The sequence below is a fragment of the Perognathus longimembris genome, chromosome 2 (assembly GCF_023159225.1).
Source record: "Perognathus longimembris pacificus isolate PPM17 chromosome 2, ASM2315922v1, whole genome shotgun sequence".
In the NCBI taxonomy this organism is placed as follows: Eukaryota; Metazoa; Chordata; class Mammalia; order Rodentia; family Heteromyidae; genus Perognathus; species Perognathus longimembris.
Genome location: NC_063162.1, coordinates 50,685,441 through 50,708,052, shown reverse-complemented (window position 1 = coordinate 50,708,052; position 22,612 = coordinate 50,685,441). Strand labels below are relative to the sequence as shown.

At 40.0% G+C, this 22,612-nt stretch overlaps 1 protein-coding gene across 3 annotated transcripts in view; it reads right to left on the bottom strand.

The window, feature by feature from the left end:
• Lrmda (leucine rich melanocyte differentiation associated) overlaps positions 1-22,612 on the bottom strand; it is a 1,039,777-nt gene that overhangs the window by 204,454 nt on the left and 812,711 nt on the right. For 2 of the 3 annotated variants that reach the window (XM_048339108.1, XM_048339110.1), the window contains one exon: positions 1,040-1,127. The exons of the other annotated variant lie outside the window; for it this stretch is intronic. In XM_048339108.1, coding sequence (XP_048195065.1) covers positions 1,040-1,127 — 88 coding nt within the window. The remainder of the gene's footprint in view (positions 1-1,039; positions 1,128-22,612) is intronic. 3 annotated transcript variants of the gene reach the window in all.

Below are 22,612 nucleotides of genomic sequence, written 5' to 3'. Positions count from 1 at the left end.
TCAGACATCAAAGGGGTAATAGGAGGCCAAGCCAGCAATTACAGAAATCCTGAGTTGTTCTTTTTATATCACTTTCTGTAGAACATTAATGGCTTGTTCCCACTAGTCCCATAAGTCATCACTGAGAGCCAGATCCATCACTTTCTGAGTATATCCACAGTCTCTTCCTCACCCATCCATGTACCATAGCTGAGAGTCCTTCCTCAGCATCCCCTACATGTACAAGGAGAACAGCCTTCCTGAGGAAATCATTCTTTAAAAACCTCTACCTAATGTCCTCATTAAACAGAGAAGTCAGACTTATAGTTAGGAAACACAGATCCTCATTACGGGGATTAAACAAGTTAACCTCTTGGTCTCTTCCAGCCTTCAGATATTTCAATTCAGGCAATGACATATTACTTAGCCCCAGTAGCCAGTTTAGGAATAAAGCACTTGCAAGTAATATTCCTTGTTGGAATTCTTCCTGCTTTTGAAACTCAAGGTTCTAGAGATGGCAATAGAAATGGAAGGCTTTGGGAGAACTGGGTAAACCAAATTAATATTTTCAGGATCGATCAGAGAATTCAGCAGAAACTGCACACGGAGGCTCTCTCCAGTGTTGCCAGGCAAACTAAAATTCCTTTATACTGTAATGTCTAGCTCATTCATTTTGAAATTACAGATTTCAACTATTATATTCCCAAACAATGGTGCTTTTACAAACATTAGTGAGTTTCCCAGTTTCTCTCCATTACTGTTGCTAGAGGTAATGATCGCCTTTGTAATTTTTAAGTACTATAATCTCCTTATTTAAAGAGAAAAAAATCACAAAGGTGTATTATACCATAAATTTATATGCCTCCCCAGTAGACTGGCACTAAATTCTGGTTAATGTGGGTTGAAATCAGTAGGTTTGACAAGCATGGTTTTCTCATCAAGAACTTAAAAACACTGTGTTCCTTTTAAGGCGCCAAGATAGAAATAAGAAGCCCAGGGTTTTGCATGGCCAAGTGTCCCACCCCACAACCACTGAGAGGAATAAAAAGCTAGTTCCTACCTCGGTGACTGGTGAGCTCTCTGGAAGCAGAAGGCAGGGGTGTGTAGTGGCGGGGCTCTGAAGAGGCAGCAGCATCTGCACTGGAAACCTGCACGATACAAGTAAATGTCACCATGAAGCCACACCAAATACTCCAATACCTCTGATTCCCAAATGTGTTTTCTGGAGATACAAGCTCCTTGAGATCCCAGTTTGGAAGCAAGGGTTTTCTTCATTGAGATGAAATTTCAGTAAGTGGGGAGAAGGGTACAACGCTTTGAGGGGTCCCAGCATAGGTGGAAAAGGCTCTGAGACAGAGGGTGGTTTGTTGGGCTCAGTGATGGCAGAGGAAGAAGGGAAATGAGAGAGGCTGAAGGCAGGAAACAGAATAGACTTAGATTTCTGCAGAAAGCCCTCTCCCAGTAATCTCCTTTAAGTGCTGGCATTGAGCAGATTTCTAAAGAAACCAACAAAGAAGCTAAGCATTGTTCCCAGGATGGGTGAGAAGAAGCAGGTCTAAATTCTGTGGGCTCACACACATGGTGGTAGAGGCAGGTCAAAGACTTAAAACTCGGCAGCATGGAGCAGTCATAGGGATGGTAAATTGTCAGGCTGTGCAACAGGGCTTCTAGATAAGTTTAACAGCAGCACTTAGATGCCTGCTTAGATTTGGGATAGAGGCTGAGTATCTCCTATCTGAAATGCCCGGGTACACAGTATTTTGGATTTCTGCTATTTTTCAGATTTTTTTTTTTTTTTTTTTTTTTTTTTTTTTTGCCAGTCCTGGGCCTTGGACTCAGGGCCTGAGCACTGTCCCTGGCTTCTTTTTGCTCAAGGCTAGCACTCTGCTGCTTGAGCCACAGCACCACATCTGGCCGTTTCTATATATGTGGTGCTGGGGGATCGAACCCAGAGCTTCCCGTATACGAGTCAAGCGCTCTTGCCACTAGGCCATATTCCCAGCCCCAGATTTTTTAAAATATGTATTTATTTATTGTCAAAGTGATGTACAGAGGGGTTACAGTTTCATAGGTAAGGCAGTGCGTACATTTCTTATCCAGGTTGTTACTTCCTCCCTTATTTTCCCCTCACCTGTCCCCCCCCAAATTTCCTCCCCACCATGAGTTGTACAGTCGGTTTATAGCATACAGTTTTGTAAGTACTGCTGTTGCACTGGTTTGTCTTTTATCCTTTGTCTCCCCATTTTTATATTCTTTTTCAGATTTTTTACATATTTTAGGTATATCATCATGAGGTACATGAGAACTGGGACTCAAGTTTGAACACAAAATTTGTGTTTCCCAAGAAAATCATCTATATGGCCCAAAGCTGATTTTAAGCAATGCTGCAGTGTATCTGCATTTTGCCTACAAACTTATCACACAATGTCAGGTGCCAAGTTTTCACTTTGGGGTGTCAAGTTGAAACATTTCAGACTAAGTTAGAGCACTATGGATTACAGATTTTTTTTTAAGCTAGGGATGTTCTGTTTTTATAATGGTTATCAACAATACATTTTCAGTCCATGACCTAAAAGTAAATGACATGAAGTATAAGGCTAATGTGTATATAGGAGTCCTTGTTGTTGTATTATCAAGTCTTTAACTATACAATTGTACGTAGACACGGTGTGCAGAACAGCTGGTATCGCCTACGCTTTTAAGGTACTCCTGAACCCAAAGTCCTTGTGGGCAAACACAGGACCAAAGCATCACAGCTGTGGGTCTTGATGTCCACACGAAGCATGGCCTGCATATAACATTCAGAAGCATCACCCATATAACTCTTAACTGAGATTCCTAAATTAAATGCAACTTTAAAAAAAATGCTCCCATAAAAGAACATCTGTTAGGATAAAAATCCTAAGCTTACAACCTTTCCAAACTCCATGAAAAAGTAAATTTCATTAATGCTATACTTCTCTTCTTTCCGGAATAGGAAATGCCCTCTGTGGGATATATTTACCCTGCTAAAAGCAAGCCTTTTCTCCTAAGAGATTACCTACATTATGGGAATCAAAACTAAATAGGAGATTAGACATACTTGCTAGGAACACCCTTTAAACTTCATTTCTGACATTTGAGATGTTTGATTAAGCAGCTTTCAGTGGAGACTTGGAGTAGGAAGTCTGAATGGAGAGAAATCAGAAGTATTGTCCCTAGGTAGAAACAGATTTTAGGGCACATTTCTTCACTCCAGCTCAAAGGCAAATATAAGGTAAATATATGGTGTTTAAAGCTTGATCCAAATGTATTGGATCCAAGCAAGATAAAAGTTCAGTCCCAAGAAAAATGTCTTTAGAAGTAGCTAAGACTCTCTCTATACTACATCATTAGGCATTTAGGATGCCATATGCTGATGACAGGAAGAAACTAGATTAACATTCAAAGACCAGAAGTCTCCAGGCATTTCTGACATTCAAGGTCTACTGTAATCTCTACATGAAGAATGAAGCAATGCTAGTTTGTTTGTTTTGCACAAGTTATGGGACTTGAACTCAGGGTCTGGGCACTGTCCCTGATCTTTTTTGCTCAAGGCTAGTCGTATACCTTAGGCCACAGCTCCATTTCCAAGTTTTTGTTGGTTAGTTAGACATATAAAATCTCATGAACTTTGCTGCCCAGGCTGGCACTGAACTATGATCCTCAGATCTCAGCCTCCTGAAGACTTAGGATTATAGTACCCAGCCATATTTTTTTTAATGAATCTAAAACCCACTATGAGTCTTAGGTTACTACACTATGGGATTTCTTTTTCTTTTAATCTCTATTTGAGCTGTTGATCATTTGATATCAGCTTTTCCTAAAATCACCAAAAGAAACACTACCTTGGAGTAACACTTCTGACTGCAAAACATTAAGAGCTCTGTAACCAATAATAAAGCAGCTATTCAAATTGCAGATGAAATTGCTGCAGCATGAGTGTTTTGTCATCATAATTCTATATCACCTATAATTATTCTTTTTGCCTTGGATTAGATCAATTATGAACTTAACTCGTGGAAAAGAATCTGAGAAGAGAATAATTTTGTGAACTGTGCCACTGATGGGACTTCCATGGTTCCATATGTGGGAAAACTACCACCAAGTAAGATTCTAACTACCAAGCCTTTGACTTAGCCTCAGTCAAAATGAAACCCAATGGATCTTTGCAGTGAAGTTTACCTTCATTCTCCAAATCTTTTGCTTAGAAACTAGATTTAGAAAAGCACAATTATTCTATAAAATAATTTTTCTTGAGCTTGAAACAGTATAGTAAGAGAATATTGAGTATGAGATAGAAGTGTAAGTGAAAAAAGAAAACAACAACAAAAAAAGAGAAACAATCTTGCATAGGCCAGACACTGGTGGCTCATGCCTGTAGTACTAGCAACTGGGGGACTAAGATCTGAGATTCATGGTTCAAAGCTAGCCTGGGCAGCAAAGTCCATGAGACTCATATATCCAATTAGTCATCAACAAAAATACAAGCAAAACAAGCCAGAAGCACAGCTGTGGTTCAAGTGGTAGAATGTTAGCCTTGAACAAACAAAGCTCAGGGACAGTACCCAGGCCTTGAGTTCAAGACGCAGGATGAGGGGAAAAGCTGCTTAATGTTTTATTTTCTGTAGATTAAGAAATGATGCTAAAATGAAAACAAAGGAAAAGATGAGTCTTTAGTACTATAAAGATTCTCAAATCTTTTAATCCTTACCAATTTCCTAGCTTCTTATAGCAAGGATTTGTAATTTTGTATTTCACTTTTATCTCTTGTTCAAATATAGTTTCCACAACAACTAAATATTACTAACCAAGATACACAAAGTCCCTATGTTAGTAAGAAATATATATATATATATATATATATATATATATATGAACCTGAATGGCCAATAAATGAAAAAGAAGTTGGGCAAAATTGCCGGTGCTAAAGGCATTGCATATTACAATGAAATGCAAACTTTTCCATCCATCATTCTGGCAAACTTTTGAGTTTCATAGTAAGTGCCTGTGGGAATGAAGGGAAATAGAGCTGCTACTCTCATCCATTGACAGTGAGAATGTGTGTTGGCTCAACTACTTTGGAGAGTAATTGAGCAGCATCTAATGAAACTGAAAATTGGTGAAGCCATTTCATTTAAAATATATATGCCAAAGAAATTTATACACGGGTCTGCAAGTAGAGACACAATGAAATGTTTATTATGGAATTATTTATAAGAGAAAAAATTGGAAAAATATAAATGTCTGTCAATGAGGAAAATGGATAAATAAAATGTTATTCATATGACAGAATAGTTAGCACTTAAGAGCAGTAAACCTGATTTATGTATTTCAACTTGAGTAAGTCTAAAAAATTATACAGAGTGAAAATGCATACTGCCAAATGATAAATGTAGTATAGATTATGTATGCAAATATATAGTTCTTTGATTTCTTAAATGCATATTTAAAAATTATAAGAGATTTGCACTAAATTTATGAAAATACTTGCTCTGCCAAAGGGCAGGGTAATAGGCATAGAGCTAATGAGTTGTGGAGGAACTTTAACTTTACATACGATAGTTATTTCTCCCATTTAGAGAAAAGATTTGACACAAATATGTCAAAATAGAGATAGAAACTACAAATCTTGGATGATAGCTACATACGATCATAATTTTTAACTGTTCCACATTTTTTGAAATTTCTCAAAATTAAACTTTAAAAAAAACTAAAAACAAAAGACTCCTGTTTCTACTCTAATCCAGGCAGCCTTATTCTGAACCCATAATGACGGCAAATTTCCTCCAATGATTCTCTAGTACTTGTATAACATGGATTAATGCCATCTCTGGTTGCATTTTTTTTGTTGTTGTTGTGAAGTATCCCACTTCTGCTTCTTCTACAGCTACTGAATGTCACCCATAGGATGGGAAAGAGCTGGTAAAAGTAACTAGGGGTCCTCCTGATGCCAGGGCTTCAAGCTTCCATTCCAACCTTGTAAGTTCTGCTGAAGATCGCCAAAGTGCATTCAGGGTTTCTTAAGTTCTCTTTTATTCCTAATTGGGCAGTTGCTAATATTTTTTACAGCTCACATCAATTATGATAACAGTCACTAATACACTGCACAGTGCAGTTTCCATAACGCAAGAAGAAAGGTCAACTTTCCTTTGTTGAAAAGCTTTGGCATCCTTATTAGAAAAGATTCAGGAAAAGCACAACATATTCTACAAGAAACTTGCAGTGTATAGATTTCATTTTTTAATGACAGAAAATGAATGTCTTCATGGAAATGTATAAAATCCCAGGTCTTCCCCAATGTGTGCATGCAACAGGAACCAGAACCCATTGGACAATTGTGAAGCACATGTAATGGTTGAAGTACATGATACAGACTACAAGAGGAGAGATTTGGCCAGCTTTGAAACAAGACGGGAGCAGCTACAGCATAGTTTAATAGCCATATATCTCCTACTATTTTTCACAAAATACCATCGAAGACCACAGCTCCACAACTCATTCCCCATCACTCAGCTCAAGTGGAGCACTTTGGCATGCTCACTCGCCCTTAAATCATCCACCGCATAAAGTGATCCTGGCTCTGGGAAATTTGTCAGCCTCTTTCAAGCAAAAACAATCTTTACTCCTCATCACAATTCATTCCTTGAAACTGCGGTATAAAGCTGACTCTTTTAAAAACATTTATTTTTCTCTCATAAGAAAAAGCATCGATCATTTAGCAATCGAGTATTTACTAATCACTTACTCTATGTACTCCAAGCACTGAAAATATCAAAAGGAGTATAATGAGACCTGATTGCATTCATAACATCAATTAAAAAAAAATACTATGGCCCAGTACTGGTGGCTCATGCCTGTAATCGTGGGTACTCAGGAGGCTGAAGTCTTTTTTTTTTTTTTTTTGGCCAGTCCTGGGCCTTGGACTCAGGGCCTGAGCACTGTCCCTGGCTTCTTTTTGCTCAAGGCTAGCACTCTGCCACTTGAGCCACAGTGCCACTTCTGGCCGTTTTCTATATATGTGGTGCTGGGGAATCGAACCCAGGGCTTCATGTATACGAGGCAAGGCAAACACTCTTAACCACTAGGCCATATTCCCAGCCAGAGGCTGAAGTCTTGAGGATCCTGACTTAAAGCTAGCCCTAGCAGAATAATCCACTCTTATGATCATAGTACATAATAATAACAATAAACTTTTATCTTCAATTAAACATAATAAAGCCAGAAATAGAGCTATGGTTCTAGCGGCAGAGAGCTAGACTTGAGGAAAAAAGATAAGCAAAAAGGGAGAGGCTCTGAGTTCAAGCCACACACACATACACAAAAATCTTACTATCAGTAATACTTGTTAGGAAAAGTCATCAATAAGGAATATGGCTCTCACATTCTGAATTAACACAGAATATTGCCCCTGCCCTGTACTGTGACATGGAAACACAACATGTGATAGTAGTTACAATCTTACTCTATTCTCATTCAGTCTTGAAAATAAACTATATTAACTTTCTGAAATTAACTATACTGCTAATTCTTGTACTTCGCTAAGTAGAAATATAAAAGGTATCCCACGCATGTTGGTGGGTGAATAAATCCAAAATCAAAATTAAGACAGCATACCCCATCATTCTATTTTTGTTGGTCATGGGGCTTGAACTTAGGGCCTGGGCACTATACTTAAGCTTTTTCACTCAAGGCTAGTGTTCTACTACTTTGAGCCACAGCACCACTTCCAGTTTTCTGGTGGCTAATCAGAGATAAGAGTCTCACAGACTTTCCAGTCTGATCTGGCTTTGAACTGCAATCCCCAGACCTCAGCCTCCTGAGAAGCTATGATTACAGGGGTGAGCCACCGGGACCTTACCCCATCATTGTAATTTAATCTACAAGTGTGGGCTAGCATTCGTCTCAGAGGATCAGAATTTACCATTATAACCTGCCTGAAGGATTAGGCTAGAGAAGCCAAGAGCCATCCCTAAGGAGGACTGAGGCTGCCTGCCCTGCTTAACTGAAGCCAGTGTGCCTTGCAGTGAGTCGAAATATAAAGTGTCCGAGACAGACAGATCAGGTTGAGAGTGAACGGCAAGTTTGGGAACAGGGGCAGCCATATCTTGTCTAAAGATGAAAGCCAAGAAATTTGGAGGGGGTGGGGGAAAGGCAAAGTAGGGATAATAGATTCCATAAAAAGAGACCCAAAAAGATGCTAATGGGGCAGCTGAGCCATGATTCAGAGGAGATAGAGAGGGGAAAACGATGCCAAAGGCCTCTCTGGAATCAAAGCTCTTAGAAGTCGGAAGCTGGAGGTTTTCACCTGAGCTGAGGAACCCAGTTCTGCCAGTTACCCGAAGAACATCTGGCACAGAGCAGCTGTAGAACTTATGGAAAGTGGAGAATGATAGGAAGGATAGGAACCAAGATAGGAAAACAAAGAAAGGCATTTTGTGGACTATTTCTTATATCATCAAATCATACATTATGTGAGTCATGAAAGACCATACATCTCATCAGAGTATGACTTCTCTACTGTGTTTGGCATACACTTGTGAAAGAAGGAAAATTAAAAGAGAAAGTCTTTAAGTTCTGGATAATGGGGGAATTAGCAAATGTTTTTCATAGCTACCAAATACAAATCATTTAAAGTAAGAAATATGCAGTGAGCCCGGTAAATATTAAAACCCACATATGTTGTACTTTTTAGCTATATAAAATTTGTAATCAATAGAACTTAATAAACAGTGATCAAAAACTATTTGTTAGCAATGTGATTATAGGTAGTTTGATGTTAAAAAATCTTTAATGTGCCATTACTTCTTATAATTTAAAATATTGAATTAAAATCCCTACTTATAAGCTGGGCATGATGGCTCACACCTATAGCCCAAACTACTGAGGAAGCTGAATCGGGAGGATCAAGATTCAAGCCCAGCAAAAAGGTCATAAAACCCCATCTGGGAAGAACACACTGGGCACGATGGTATGTACATTTGTTTCCCTACCTGTATGTAGAAGAAGTAGAATGGTCCTGGTCCAGCCAGCTCAGGAAAAATAGGAGACCTTATATCAAAAACAGTCAAAGCAGAAAGGGGTAGAGGTACGGCTTTAGTAGTCAAAGTTCCTGCCTGGCAAGCATGAGCCCTGAGTTCAAATTCTAGAACCATAAGTAAATAAATGATAAATATCAGGGCCTAAGTGAAACAATATGTATTCCCTCAGGTATCCAGTCTCTCCATGCAGAGGTGAAGGAGATGTGGAAGCAGGAGAGGAAGGAGCTGCCTTAGGAACTGAGGAGGAAAGACAAGGGGAAAAGTGAGAGACAGGAGTTCATGTTTCTTAAATAGATACTAAGTACTAAAGGTTTTCCAATGAATAACCCAAGCCCTGTTATTAACTTCATTTGAAAAAAAAAACTGAAAATAGACCAAGGAAAGATAGGTAACATGACTAAGGCCACAACGTCCTGAAGTCCAGGATGTGATGATAAACTCACTCTGCCCAGCTCCAAATCTCCAAATCCCTTCCCTCAATGCCACACTGTCTCTGCCCAGGATTCCGGGTTATAGTCTCCTTTCCTGCCTCTCCATTCTGCCTCTATTATTGTCAACAACTGGGTACTTGTCTGGGCCCTTGAGCAGAACTGTGGACCTCACAACTTTAGAGACCACGTTCTAACTAGACAACAAATGCCTTGTAGCAGATACAAAATGCAAGGCCTCAAAGCTCCGAGGGGGAAAAAGTAGCATTGAAGAAGGAATTTTCTAGTTCTAATACCAGTATACACAGTTTCCAATGTACTCAGATAAGATACAGAGATAGTGCAGGTACACCACAGGAAGGGGATACAAGAAGATCATCAATAATAGAAGCTATGGTTACACATAGCACGTTGAAAGTAGTTACAATTTAGAACAAGGAAATGGAAAGGGAATACCAAAATCGAGAGACACAGGGTAAAAATGACAAGCGACTACAAAAGCAATACTTGCAAAACTGTTTGGTGTAAATGAACTGAACAACTCATGGTGGGGGAAGGGAAAGGGGAATGAGGGAGGGGGGAATGAGGGAGGAGGTAACAAACACTACAAGAAATGTATCCAATGCCTAACATATGAAACTGTACCTCTCTGTACATCAGTTTGACAATAAAAATTTAATAAAAAAGAAGGAATTTTCTAATTCCATGGTTAAGTTTAATATAAAGACAGAATATCCTACTTAGAAACAATCACCAATACCCAAATCTATGTGATAGGATTTAACACGATCAAGCCTCTAAGTAGCATGTATCCCATTTCTTGTGCACTGTTTTTTGTACTTGTTTAATTTATGCCAGCCCTGAGGCTTGAATTCAGGGCCTGGGTACTGTCCCTGAGCTTTATAGCTCAAGGTTCATGCTGTACCTTTTGAGCCACAGCTCTACTTCTAGTTTTTGGGTTGTTAATTAAAGCTAAGAGTCTCATGGATGCTCTGCCTGGACTGGCTTTGAACCCTGATCCTCAAATCCTTAGCCTTTTTAGTAGCTAGAATTACAAGCATGAGCCACTGGTGCCTGGCTTCAGCACTTATTATATGTAACTCATTTTATATACATTGTTCCATTTTGCCTTCTCAACAACCTTATAATGCAAGTACTGTGACTATAATATTCCAGATAAGGTATTTATCTGAGCTTGAGAGAGATAATGTGCTTGTAGAGGAATATGACTCAATTCATTTTAAGAGGAAACCAGTGGTTCATGCCTATAATCCCAACCTTTGCTACTTAGAGGTCTGAGATATGAGGATCATGGTTCAAAGCTAGGCTGGGCAAAAAATAAAAAAGATGTGAAACTCCAATTAATCAGCAACACCTACTACAAACAAGAAAGCCACACAAGAGTCCATACCCTGGTGATGAAAAACACATACACAAAAGAAACAACATCTTTTGTGTAAAATATCTGTCTGTCTGTCTGTCTGTCTGTTTACCCACCTACGTACCTGCCCACCATCTACCTATCTATCATCTATCTACTGACCTCTATAACTTTCAGCTTACTTTTGAATAAAATACTTCACTCTGCAATGGAGATAAATGTTTTATTTACATCTGTTGGGGATTGCTATGGCCAGTGGTATCTATTTTGTGCGTCAGTTGTTAAATAAAGATTATCATTTAAAAGTAAATTACATGTAGTTACAAATGAATGCATTTTCTTAAAAGCAAAGGTAATATGGGTATTTGCTAATTACTAATTATTTTACAAAATTATACAATTTTATTCTCTCAAAATTACTTGGGCCTTTAGTAGTCACACAGTAATATTCTCTCTGTCTCTGTCTCTCTCTTCCCAACACCTCTGTGAAATCTCTTTTATAGTTTGACAGCCAGCATGGTGGGAGTGTTTGCAGCAGGAATTGGCGTATACTACAAATTAGGGCTTGACTTGTTGGCTTGCTGATTTCCTAATCTTAGGAGAGTGCTGGAGCAAATATTAATGACACAAATTAAACTTAATAGGATGTTGGTAGCCATTGATTGTTAATAACACAAAATTTTGACAAACTCCTAATTCAATATTCAAAAGCTATTAACTGATTTGGTAAAGCAGTTGCTTACAGCAAATGAGTGAATTCTGTCATACTCACTAAGGTAAAGGGAGAAATATCAACCTGCTTCCCACTGACAGTTCATCAGTGGTAACCATTGATAGAGGACACAAGAGTTACAAAAATATCTGAAAGGATCAAGTGGTGACATAAAAATAAGCATATAATATTGTATAAATTCTAAATGTACTCTCATTCTTTCTAGAAATAAATTAATCATTAATTTGTTGGTATATATTTTATTGTTTTGTGCTGGCATTGGCCTTGAGCTCAGGGCCTAGGTGCTATCCTTTAGCTTTTTTGCTCAAGGTTAGCACTGTACCACATGAGGCACCCCTCTACTTCCAGCTTTTGCTGGTTAACTGGAAATAGGAGTCTCATGGACTTTTCTGCCCCAGCTGACTTCAAACTGAGATCCTCAGATCTCAGTCTTTGAGTAGTTAGGATGACAGACATAAGCCACCAGCAACAGGAAGTACATTTGATATGTACAACACTGTAACATTTATCAAGTAACACCTAAAGTATACTTGGATCTATGGAGAAAAGGACTACTTTATAGTCTAGGAATGAAAACATAGTAAGAAAATTAAAACAAAACCAAAACTTAGCCTCAGGATTCAATCCTTGCCTTAGGCACAACTTGTTCATTGTCCTCCTTCCCTTTTCTCTGATGATTTACTGGCCAAGATTTAGAGCCAGGATCCAGCTGGCCTTTGGCTTTTTATTCTAACTCTTCAACCACACTTTGTTTCATTGTAAAATGATAAAAGTCATGAAGAGTAAGAGGAGAATAAAGCTAACATTTGTTTGTGCTTACTTTGAGTGTGGCACTGGGTTAAATACCTGTCCAGGTATTCACTTATTCCATCTTCATATAAAGGAGTTATAGTTTCAAATTCATTCTTATATGAACAGAACCAGTCAAATCTAACCAAGATCTCTCTTAAGTTCTGGGTCCTGTGGTTTGTGTGAGTCGGGACACAAATCCGAGCAGTTTACCATGGGTGGTCATTGTCTTATATTAAAATTCTAAAATATCTCTTCCCAGTTGGATATAAAGATTAGATAAAGAGGCAATTATTTTAGCCAATGCTTATTAGCTATTACCTGTGGTTTAGTGTTAGCCCTAGTTTGCATAATACCTTATGTCTTCAAGTAGATTTTTTTTTGGTGGTGCTGAGGTTTGAACTCAGGACCTCATGTTTGCTGGGCAGGCACGCTTCCACTAAGAGTGGCTTCATTTCTTATTTTTTTTTTTTTTAGGACTGGGTCTTGTTTTTGCCCAGGGCTGGCCTTGAACCACAATCCTCCTACTTCTGCCTCCTGCATAGCTGAGATCCCAAGAATGCCCTCCTCCTTCCAACTGATATTATATAGCACTTCCAACCCTTCACTGTAGCCACAGAAGGCCATGGGTACACATTTCACAATCAAATGCTTACCACATGAAAGAATTTTGTTTCTTGTTGAATAGGAATAAAAATAGTGAGATCCTTCTGAGAACAGCAGTAGTGAAATTCCTAACTTTGAAAAAAATAGAATTCATCCACAGACAGGCTACATTCCTGTGCTGGTCTAGCAAAAGTTAGCAAATTGCTACATATGGCAGTCCTCATGTGGGTTTGTAGGACTGTCCTAGAAATAATATTATGCCACGATCATCCTAGAGGCTTGATTTACTTTGGCTTAAAAGAAGAAACTTGACTTGCCTCATGTGTCTCCCTTCCTCTCACAGAGTTTTTTATTTATTTATTTTTTTTTTTAGTTCTCAAGGGCTGTAGGTCAAGTTCTATCCTTGGAACCAAAGTAGTTTTCCAAAATGAGGTGAAGCCAGCTCTGTCAAGCTGGGCCAGATCTGCTGTCAGTGCTTTTCCCAAATACATCAGACCCTCTGCTTGTAAAAATAAATTGATACCAATGAAAGAAATTTATTAGGAGATGACAGCCCAGTTCATAATGGAAATATGGAGAAAACATCATCCTTCAAAACTGACAGTTTATCCATCATACCTCAGATTCCTGAGCTATAAGCAGTGTCATACACAATCCACTGAGGACACATGTTCCTGGATTTCCTTATGACAGGAAACTCTGAAATAACCCAGAAGGAGGGAAGGACTTGGGCTGCCATTCATGGAGTCAGTCATAAATTTTCAGCATTAGCAGAAGAACCATGGGGCCAAGTACAGGAAGTTAGGAGGCCTGAAATCCTCAAAGGCCTCTTCTTTTCTGTTAGGGGTGATGAACTAGGACAGGGGTCAGTAAGGGTTGCAGTACTGGTTAGTGAGGGACATCAAACCCTGTTATGTATAAACCAAGCCAACAGGTGGCAGAACACTACAGTGTACATGCCACAGCTGGCTCTGTGGGAAGGTTGGGCACCAGGTCATCCTGCACTGTCTCTTCCATTTAGCTTATTATTTGTACTGATAAACTTGAGACAATTTGGGGGGGCATTTTAATTAAAAAGAAATGCAAGAATATTTATGGGGTTCCCAAGGAGCTTGACTTTTGCAGGCTTAATGAGGCAAACTCTTCAACCTTGTATGCAATAATTGTGTATTATATTCAAAGTCATATTGGAAAATGTAATCATGGTAATAAATTAGAATAAAATAAACTCAAGATTAAAGGAAGAAAAACATTCCCTGCCAATTTTATTGGACCTTAAAAAGTTTACATTCCACATTTGCATTCTTTCGAGGTTTGTTGAATGTTGCTACAGTTAGAGAAATTTTTTAAAAACTGAGATACATAAATTTACAGAGATTTTCTGGTAAAAGTAGAAAGTTATGAAGATAAAAGTTTTAAACGTAAAGTTGAACATAACAAGGGTAGTCTTAATGGCCTATTTCCTTTTTTTCTTGTTTTTTCTTTTGTTGTGCCCACATTAGGGCTTGAATTCACAGACTTGTGTTCCTGCCTGATTTTTTCACTCAAGGCTGATGCTCTGCCACCTATGCGGCACTTCCACTTCTGGATTTTTGCTGGATATTAGAATCTCATGGATTTATCTCCCGAGGTTGGCTTTTGAACCTTAATGCTCAGGTCTCAAAATCCTGAGTAGCTAGGATTGCAGACATGAGCCACCAGTATCTGGCTATGGCCTGTAGTCAGCAGCATCTTCTTCTTCTTCCTCTTCCTCCTCCTCCTCCTCCTCCTCCTCCTCCTCCTCCTCCTCCTCCTCCTTCCCTTTCCCCTTCCTCTTCCTCTTCCTCCTCTTCTCCTTCCTCTTCCTCCTCTTCTCCCTCCTCCTCCTCCTCTTCTCCTTCCTCTTCCTTCTCCCCCCCCCTCCTCCTCCTCCTCCTCCTCTTCCTCTTCTTCCTCCTCCTCCTCTTCTTCTTCTTCTTCTTCTTCCTTCTTCGTCATCAAAGAAATAAAAGCATGAAAAATTTCATCTCATGACAAATGATATGTTTGAGGTCAGTGTCTACGTGAAGGCACAGAGACTATCAGCAAACCTAATAAAGTTTTGTTGTGTTTGCTGTGTTACATAGCTATGGAAAAGGTATGGGAGTTCTTGGGTTAAACACACAGTTAAATCCTATGATTTGTTTCACTTCCCAACACAAATCCCCAGAAACATCCAGGAAATAAATCACATGTAGGTTAAGTCCTTAAGTATAGATACTAGTGTTTGAAAAAAGCACACATACACACAAACACACACACATGTGTTTGTAATTCTTAGACACTGAATCCTTCTTTAAATGTTCTCAATCTCTAAAAAAGGTAAATGAACTTCTAATTGTTCACATTTATTTCCCTGATCCATAAACGACCTGAAACTGTGTTGACTTAACATGTCCAAATTAAATATATGTGTTTTCTTTTTGTTTTCTCTAATAAGTACATGCCAGCATGGTTTAAGATTCATCCAGCGTTTACTTCAATATCAGTGGACAAGCCATTTCTCAGTTTAATGAATAGCATTAGTGTCTATCTTACAACCAAAAAAGTGACCTTCAACTTGATAGATCTCATCACCAGGCACATTTTCACACATAGTTCTATTGGAAGTTATGAGTATCACTTCCCAAATTATTGTGATAGCTGTTGGGGGGAGGAAGCCTGTACCACAGATGCAGAAGTTGAGAGAGAAAACTCAGACCAAATGAAATGGGGACTTTCATTTATAAAACAAGGAAGAGAGAAAATAAAATAAAACTGGACCCACAAGGGAGTTTGGAGAAAAGCTACTTCTTCTGGGTCTCATGTCACAGCAGCAGAAAGTCCCCAATACTTTGCTTCCAAATCATTCTAAACCGAGGAAGGCTGAGCATTGTGGATTTAGAAAAAAAGACCCAAGAAGACATCTGATATTTCTTCCTTATTAAGGGTGATAGAGTATAATTGATGTGCCTGGTCACTGGCCAATCCCAACTTTTTTTATTTTTTTGAGAATGACTGCTTTTAATGTGTGGACATTATTTTTGGACTACTGAATGCCAGAAAATAATGAGCTGGCATTCAGCTTTGGTGAGTACAGCCCTGAATTTTCATCTCAAAGCAGTTTTGAGTTATTGCTACAGATAAGGTGTAACTGTGCAGGGGAATTTTATCCATGTTTCTCCCATGAATCATAAATGAGGAAAAAAATTACAGTCTAAATTGCACTTAAAAGGAATAAAGTCTTCTCGTGTCATACATGATTTATCAAAATGATCTCATTTTAAGGGGACTGTGGTGTATCTTGATTAATTACATTAGGAAGTATGATGAATGGTCTCTTTAATGGTAAGACAGGATTTATTGGCAGCACCCCGAGTAGAACCAGAAGGGTAAGAAGTAAAATATACAAAAGATAGCCAGGCAGATAGGGCAGCAGTGATGCTCTGCCTTGTTTTACAATTACTCCAGCAAGCTTCATTTCAGGACATTCTAAAAAGGCCAGGCCAGCAGGGCTTAAGCTCGTAACCCTGACTGCTCAGGAGGCAGAGATCTGAGGATGGAAGCCATCCTGGGCTGGAAAGTCCCTGAGACACTAGTGGTAGAGCACAAGCCTAGAAGTGAAGGGAGAATACCCAGGTCCTGAGTTCAAGCCCCAGTATTGGCAAATATGCAAGTAAATAAAGAGCAAATAAGTAAATGAAATAAAATAAAATAATAAGGTGTCTGTCAGGCAGAGGAGGGGAAACTTCTTTTACCCACGACTTCAATGCCACCTTGAATCCAGTCTGCTCTTTTTTTAACTTGTTGCAGCAGACTCCTCTGCTGACCCACACCAAGGAGGTGTCCACAAAACCTGGCAAACCTCCTGCTTTCTCAGTAGGAGGAGGGAGGCCCCCATCTCTGGAAGCAGTGCTCCCTGTCCCTTCACCCCGCTTCATATCCTCTTCCCATTTCACTTTAATATCCTAAATGCCTTTTTTTAAAAAGCCTGTTCCCACTAATTTCCTCTAAGGCTGACAGATCAGAGGCTTGCCTGGAACTGTTCCTTTAGAACCCAGAAGCCCTTCTTATAATCCTGCTGCTTGTCTGCAATTAATCCTCCCAGTTGCCACATTATTAACACCACCACCCACAGACAGAGGAAGCTCCGACCCACTGGACACTGGCTCCTGACAAGGCTTCAAAGGTGCCAATCACACCCTCGTCCAAAAGGTGCCTGCTGTCAGCATCAGAGACCCCATCCTCCCCGCTGATCAAACATTCTCCTTCAGAAGATTAATTCCCAGTCCCCGCCCATTTCCTCCCATATCCTCTTTCCCTTTTTGGTTTACCCAATGATCCATCTTGGCCCCCAAAAGGGAAGCCACGGATAATAGAAACCCTTTCAAAACAAAAGCTGGGCAAAGCAAATCTAAATCCTAGCTGCTATCAACTTTTTTTTTTTAACCCATTTAAACATCTTAAGGCAGTGAGGATTAGGGCCTGGCCTGAAATGCCATTCTTTGATCAAAGACCCCAAGACTTTACACAAACACAATCACAAGACAAGGGAGGCCCTCTCAGAAGGTGGGATTGATTTGTTGGACCACAGAGTCTGGGGTGGATAGATACGTGGCACACTTAGGTTTCTAAGTCTTCATGTATATATTGCCAGTTTAAGCGACTGAAAAATTATGTATTATTTTTCCTCCCTACGTCTCAATTGAGGCAGTCAACAGCAGATTCTCCACACAGTGGTGGAGGACAGAGGACAGGGAGAAGGGAATGTGGATTGAGGGGTCTCATGCAACCAGCTCCATCCAGGGGCAGGAAAGTCTTCGAAGCAGCTACATTGTCCCCGGCATGACACAAAGGTGACTTCACAGACCCAGACTTGTGTGGACATGGCCAGTTCCACTGGGTTCTTCTTCCCCACTCGCTTAGTGACAGCTGTTACTTATCACTGTCTAAGGAAATGTTTTAGGAGAGCCCAGCAGGGCTTTCCTTAAGATTCATAAAGAGTCCCCACATGGCTCACTGCTCTGTCACTTCCTACCCATCCCTGGGTGTCAGAACAGATACCGGAAATGGCTCACAGCAGTATTTAATATGAGGTTGAAGGAACTACTGAAAATCAACATTCATACCTACAATGTATCTTTAGAACAAAAAGGTCAATCAATCAGGCTTTTGTTTGCAGAATGTTAGAGGGTAGGTTGAGTTTGGTACAGAAAGACTAGAAGAAAATAGTATTAAAGTTGTGCACGATTAAGAATTATTGACCGGCAGGGTTATATAAGGGGCATTTACCATATTTCTAGCTTAGGGTACAGACTTTCCCTTTTCAAGTTATTTGGGTGGGGAAAAAATTTTAATGGTCATGAAGTCCTATTCAAACTGCATTAGGGAAATTAATGGGGAGAGAGGAACTTTCATGAGCCCCACAATATGTAATTTCAGGTATTTCTGGATCCAAATGCTTAAATCTGTTATCAGAACTTTCTACCTCCTAACTTTACTTCTTCCATACTGTTCTTATATGATAAACTATTAAGAGTTTCAAAATTGTATCTTACCATCTTTAAAATTGCTTCTCTTCCCTGCCATCCCTTTTTAAATTTTTCCGCTGAAAGTTCCAAGCAAAATCTGGGAATTGTTTGCATGATTTGAATCACAGGACTGTCCTTGCCTGGAAGAAGAAACACTCTCCATAGTTAAGCCTGGATCATGAGCCTATCCCCAGTACTGAAAGAGTAGGTGGCACCACAATGACACCTTTGATGAAGGTGGGAAAAAAGAAGTGGCTCTCCAAGGTTCAGCTACCTATGGATAGAGAGTAGTAGATACCATAAAGGCCAAAGAAGCAGATCCCTTCAGTGAAACAAACATTTCGTTGAAGGTCTTGGAGTTTTACTCCATATTCAAAGCACATCATTACCATCTTTGGGCCATATGGAACTTATTTATTCAGTAGTCCTAAGTTATTATCTACATCAACAAAAGGCACCCACATCCAGAAAAATCCTCCTCACAAGGTCTTGCAAGGATTTTTCCATTTATCGGGCTCTTAGCTGGTCCCCAATGTCTTTAACATACAATTGCTCTTTAATAATCTTGGGTAGCCCACAGAAGATTAAAAATAGCATCAGGCATCTGAAGCAAGCACCAAGAGGGTGGTTGGTAGACACAGCTGCTAAGACCATTGGATGACATGGAGAAAGAGAGCCCAAGAAGCTGAGTAAGAACTGAATATCCGTGCATCACAATAGACGTTCAGAAGAGAAACTCCAGCCCCTCTCTACAAGCATGCAGGTAAACAGGACAAAATAAAACCATGTCCATTATCTCCTATATAAGTCAGCAACTAGTGTTTAATATCTATCTAGCAGACATCAAATAGCTCCTGTCAATCCATCCCTGGAATGAGGTAGCACAGCCATTTTGTCCACATGGGCATGAAGAGCACATGTGACCAGCTTGAAAGAAATTAACTCCTCCAGGAACATCCTTCTCAAAAGGTCTCACCATGATCTATGTAAATATAAAACACCGAGGAAACAGATTCTATTGGATGTCTCTTGTTTTCCAAAGGTACTTCTCTATCACTCTGCCTCTTGACCCCCTGTTTTTACAAGAGACATCAAGGATGACCGTCCTGAAAACAACCATGTATCCATGATCACAGCTGGCTTGGTAGATAAGGACAGTGTGTACTGGCCACTTAGGTGAAGTCTCTGAGGGTCTATGTCACACCTGAGTTAGGTTTTAAACTGGGATTTGTTATAACAGATGCAGAACTAGCCATGACATCAAATTTTACAATCCCTTTGAGACTCAAAGAAAGAAGGCAGGATTCTCTTGTTTAACACTCAACAGCAACCTATTATGGCAACCAAGGTAGGACATTTACAAATGCTCCATCAAGATGCTAAAACCCTTCTGAACTAGAGCTATCCACAAACTCTGTCTACTTGGGTACAGAAAAAATCTGAAAGAGCCCCAGCTTACAACAGTGTGTGTGTGTGTGTGTGTGTGTGTGTGTGTGTGTGTGTTGGCTATGGAAGAGAGCATATATAGAAAACGCTTATTTCCAAATAGTCTGTCTTTGTAAAGTTAACATTAATTCCTAGTCTATGAACTATTCTGAACAAGATTTTTACTCTTCTAGATAATGAGTCTACATTATTAAATATTAACAGTACTAATGCTTTAATTGTTACAAAATATATTTGATACAGTAGAGGTAATAAAAACAGATCTGTGGATTAAAAAAAGTTTGAGAACTATCTCAAAAAACTCTTTCAAAATTAATAATTATTCATAGAGCTGTTTATGAAAGAGGCGTTTTTTTATTCATTTTTATACTGTCAACAATAGTCAACATCAAAAGTTTCAGTCATCTAAACATGCATGTGTGAAGCTGTTTCCTTGAGAGATTCCAGATCCAAATAAATATGGATTATGTGAGAAATGACCATGATTCCTCATCAAATAGATCTTACATCCTGTGCAATGCTTCTAGTTATTCCAACAGCCTAACTTTTTACACCCAAAGGAAAATGTAAAGCTTCAATACTTTATTTCAAAGGAAAAAAGATACTATTACATGACTTTGACATTCACTCTTCAAATGCATTGAGGCCTAGTAGGACTCAGCCAATGACAGGAAACATGAGCCTTCCTCCCATAAGAAATTTCATTCTATGGGTCAGAAGGGAAGACAGGAGGGGACAGGAAAGGAGGGAGAGGAAAGGAAAGGAGGAGAGGAGGAGAGGAGAAGAGAGCAAAGGACAGGACAGGAAGGAGGGAAGGAATGGGAGGGGAGTAAAGGGGGAAGGTAGGAGAGGGGAAGGAAGAAGATGGGGAAGGAAAGGAAGGGAGGACAGGGGAGAGAAGAGATGGGAAGACAGAGAAGGAAAAAGAAAGGAGAGGAAGGGAGGGAAGACAGAAGAGAGAAGTGGGAGAGACAGAGGAGGACAAAAGAAAGAAGAGCAAGGAGGAAAGAACAGAGAAAGGAGTAAAGGGAAGGTGAAGGGCAGAGAGAACAAGAAAGAGGAGGGGAAGACAGAGAAGGAAGAAAGAGAAGGAATGATGTCTGGCCATCATTTCTCAACTGATTCTCCATCTATAAAGCTATTTTCCAACATTTTGGAATGGGAGGAAAGGGAAGGGAAGGGAAGAAGAGGATAGAGAAGTATGACTCTTTTCCTCTGTGTCTTCTGTGTCATCTTGTCTCAGTGATAAAACAGAGGGACCCCATATATCCCAACAACCTACCTTCCCCAGCTTTGAAAGGTCTACGTGGCCACTGAAGCCCAAGTCTGCCTTCATCCACTACTGGGTCTATCCTGCTCAGCACACAGAGGGCTCCTTGCAATGTGGTACCAAACACAATGAGAATACACTGCTTATAAGATAACAGAGGGCCAAGTGTCAAAGAACTCAAGAGATCCATTGGGGAATGTGGGCCCTTTCTTTGGCCATCATGAAAACATTGCAGCATATGCTCCACAGTCAACTCCTCCACCTCCCTGGCTCTCCTTAACCAGAGGATGACTGTAGTTCTCAATCATCTCTGTGGATCTGTTCAGTCCATTCATTTCCTGGCCAACCTCTATAATATCCTACGTCCTTAAAACAGGATCCAATTGTGTGTCTCCTATGCTTCTAACAATATGGAATGGTTTGGCCTAAGTCAAAAACCCCAGATGTGGCCAAGCAGGCCCCAGGCCCTGGAGCTAGCTTCTCTGACTTGTCTCTTGCCTCCATCTCCCCCAACTCTCCTCTATGAACCAGGGCAAGCACAGCTTTTTCCTGTTCCTTTAAGCCTGGGGGCTATCTGCCCCCAGGAGAGCTTGGCCCAGCCTGGTTGTTCTTCCTGACCTCTCTTCCAACATGTTCTTTCACACTCTGCTCCCTGAAGACAATGTCTGTCCTAAATCATAATAGTTCCACAGTAAATTCTTGTCAGATGGCAAACACTGAACAAATAGCATTATTTTAGCCTCCAAGGATGAAGGTAAATGCATACCCAAATCTCTCTAGCTTTCTGAGTCACCCTCTAACTGACCTTCTAAGGGGACTTCTCTACAAATGGGACACCTCAGTGGTGAAGAGGCGGCATGCAGAGAGGTCCCTAACTATATACACTGGCTCCTTCACATGCGTACTTATTTCAAGCAGAGCCCACTGGCTGTTTACACCCCAAAAGGGCTTAAGTTACAGAGTACACTTTGCCAAAAGAGTCATCCATTTTTAGAACAGATAAAGCAAAAATTCCTTCCTGTACTTTAACCTGCTCCATAAGAGGGAAACAAGAACCCCAAACCTATAGTTTCTCCGATGCACTAACTGCCCTTGGTCTGGGGTTTGGGTGAACAGAAGGGTCTTGGAGTGTAGCACCCACTTAGTTCAACTTCCATTATACACATCTTTCTCTCATAATTTAGACTACTGATGAATGAGTAATAAAAAGTTGCATCCAGGTGAAGAGCCCAGGAGAACATTTTAGTCACTATTCTGATCTTGCAGGGACCTGGGGAAAGGGCAGGGGCGTGCTGAAGACTGCTTTGTAAGGGTCTGGAGGGCTGTCATCCAGGGAGAAACCAAGCTGTCACTCAGCTAAGCCGGCAGAAGGGGGTGCTATAATGTAACCTAT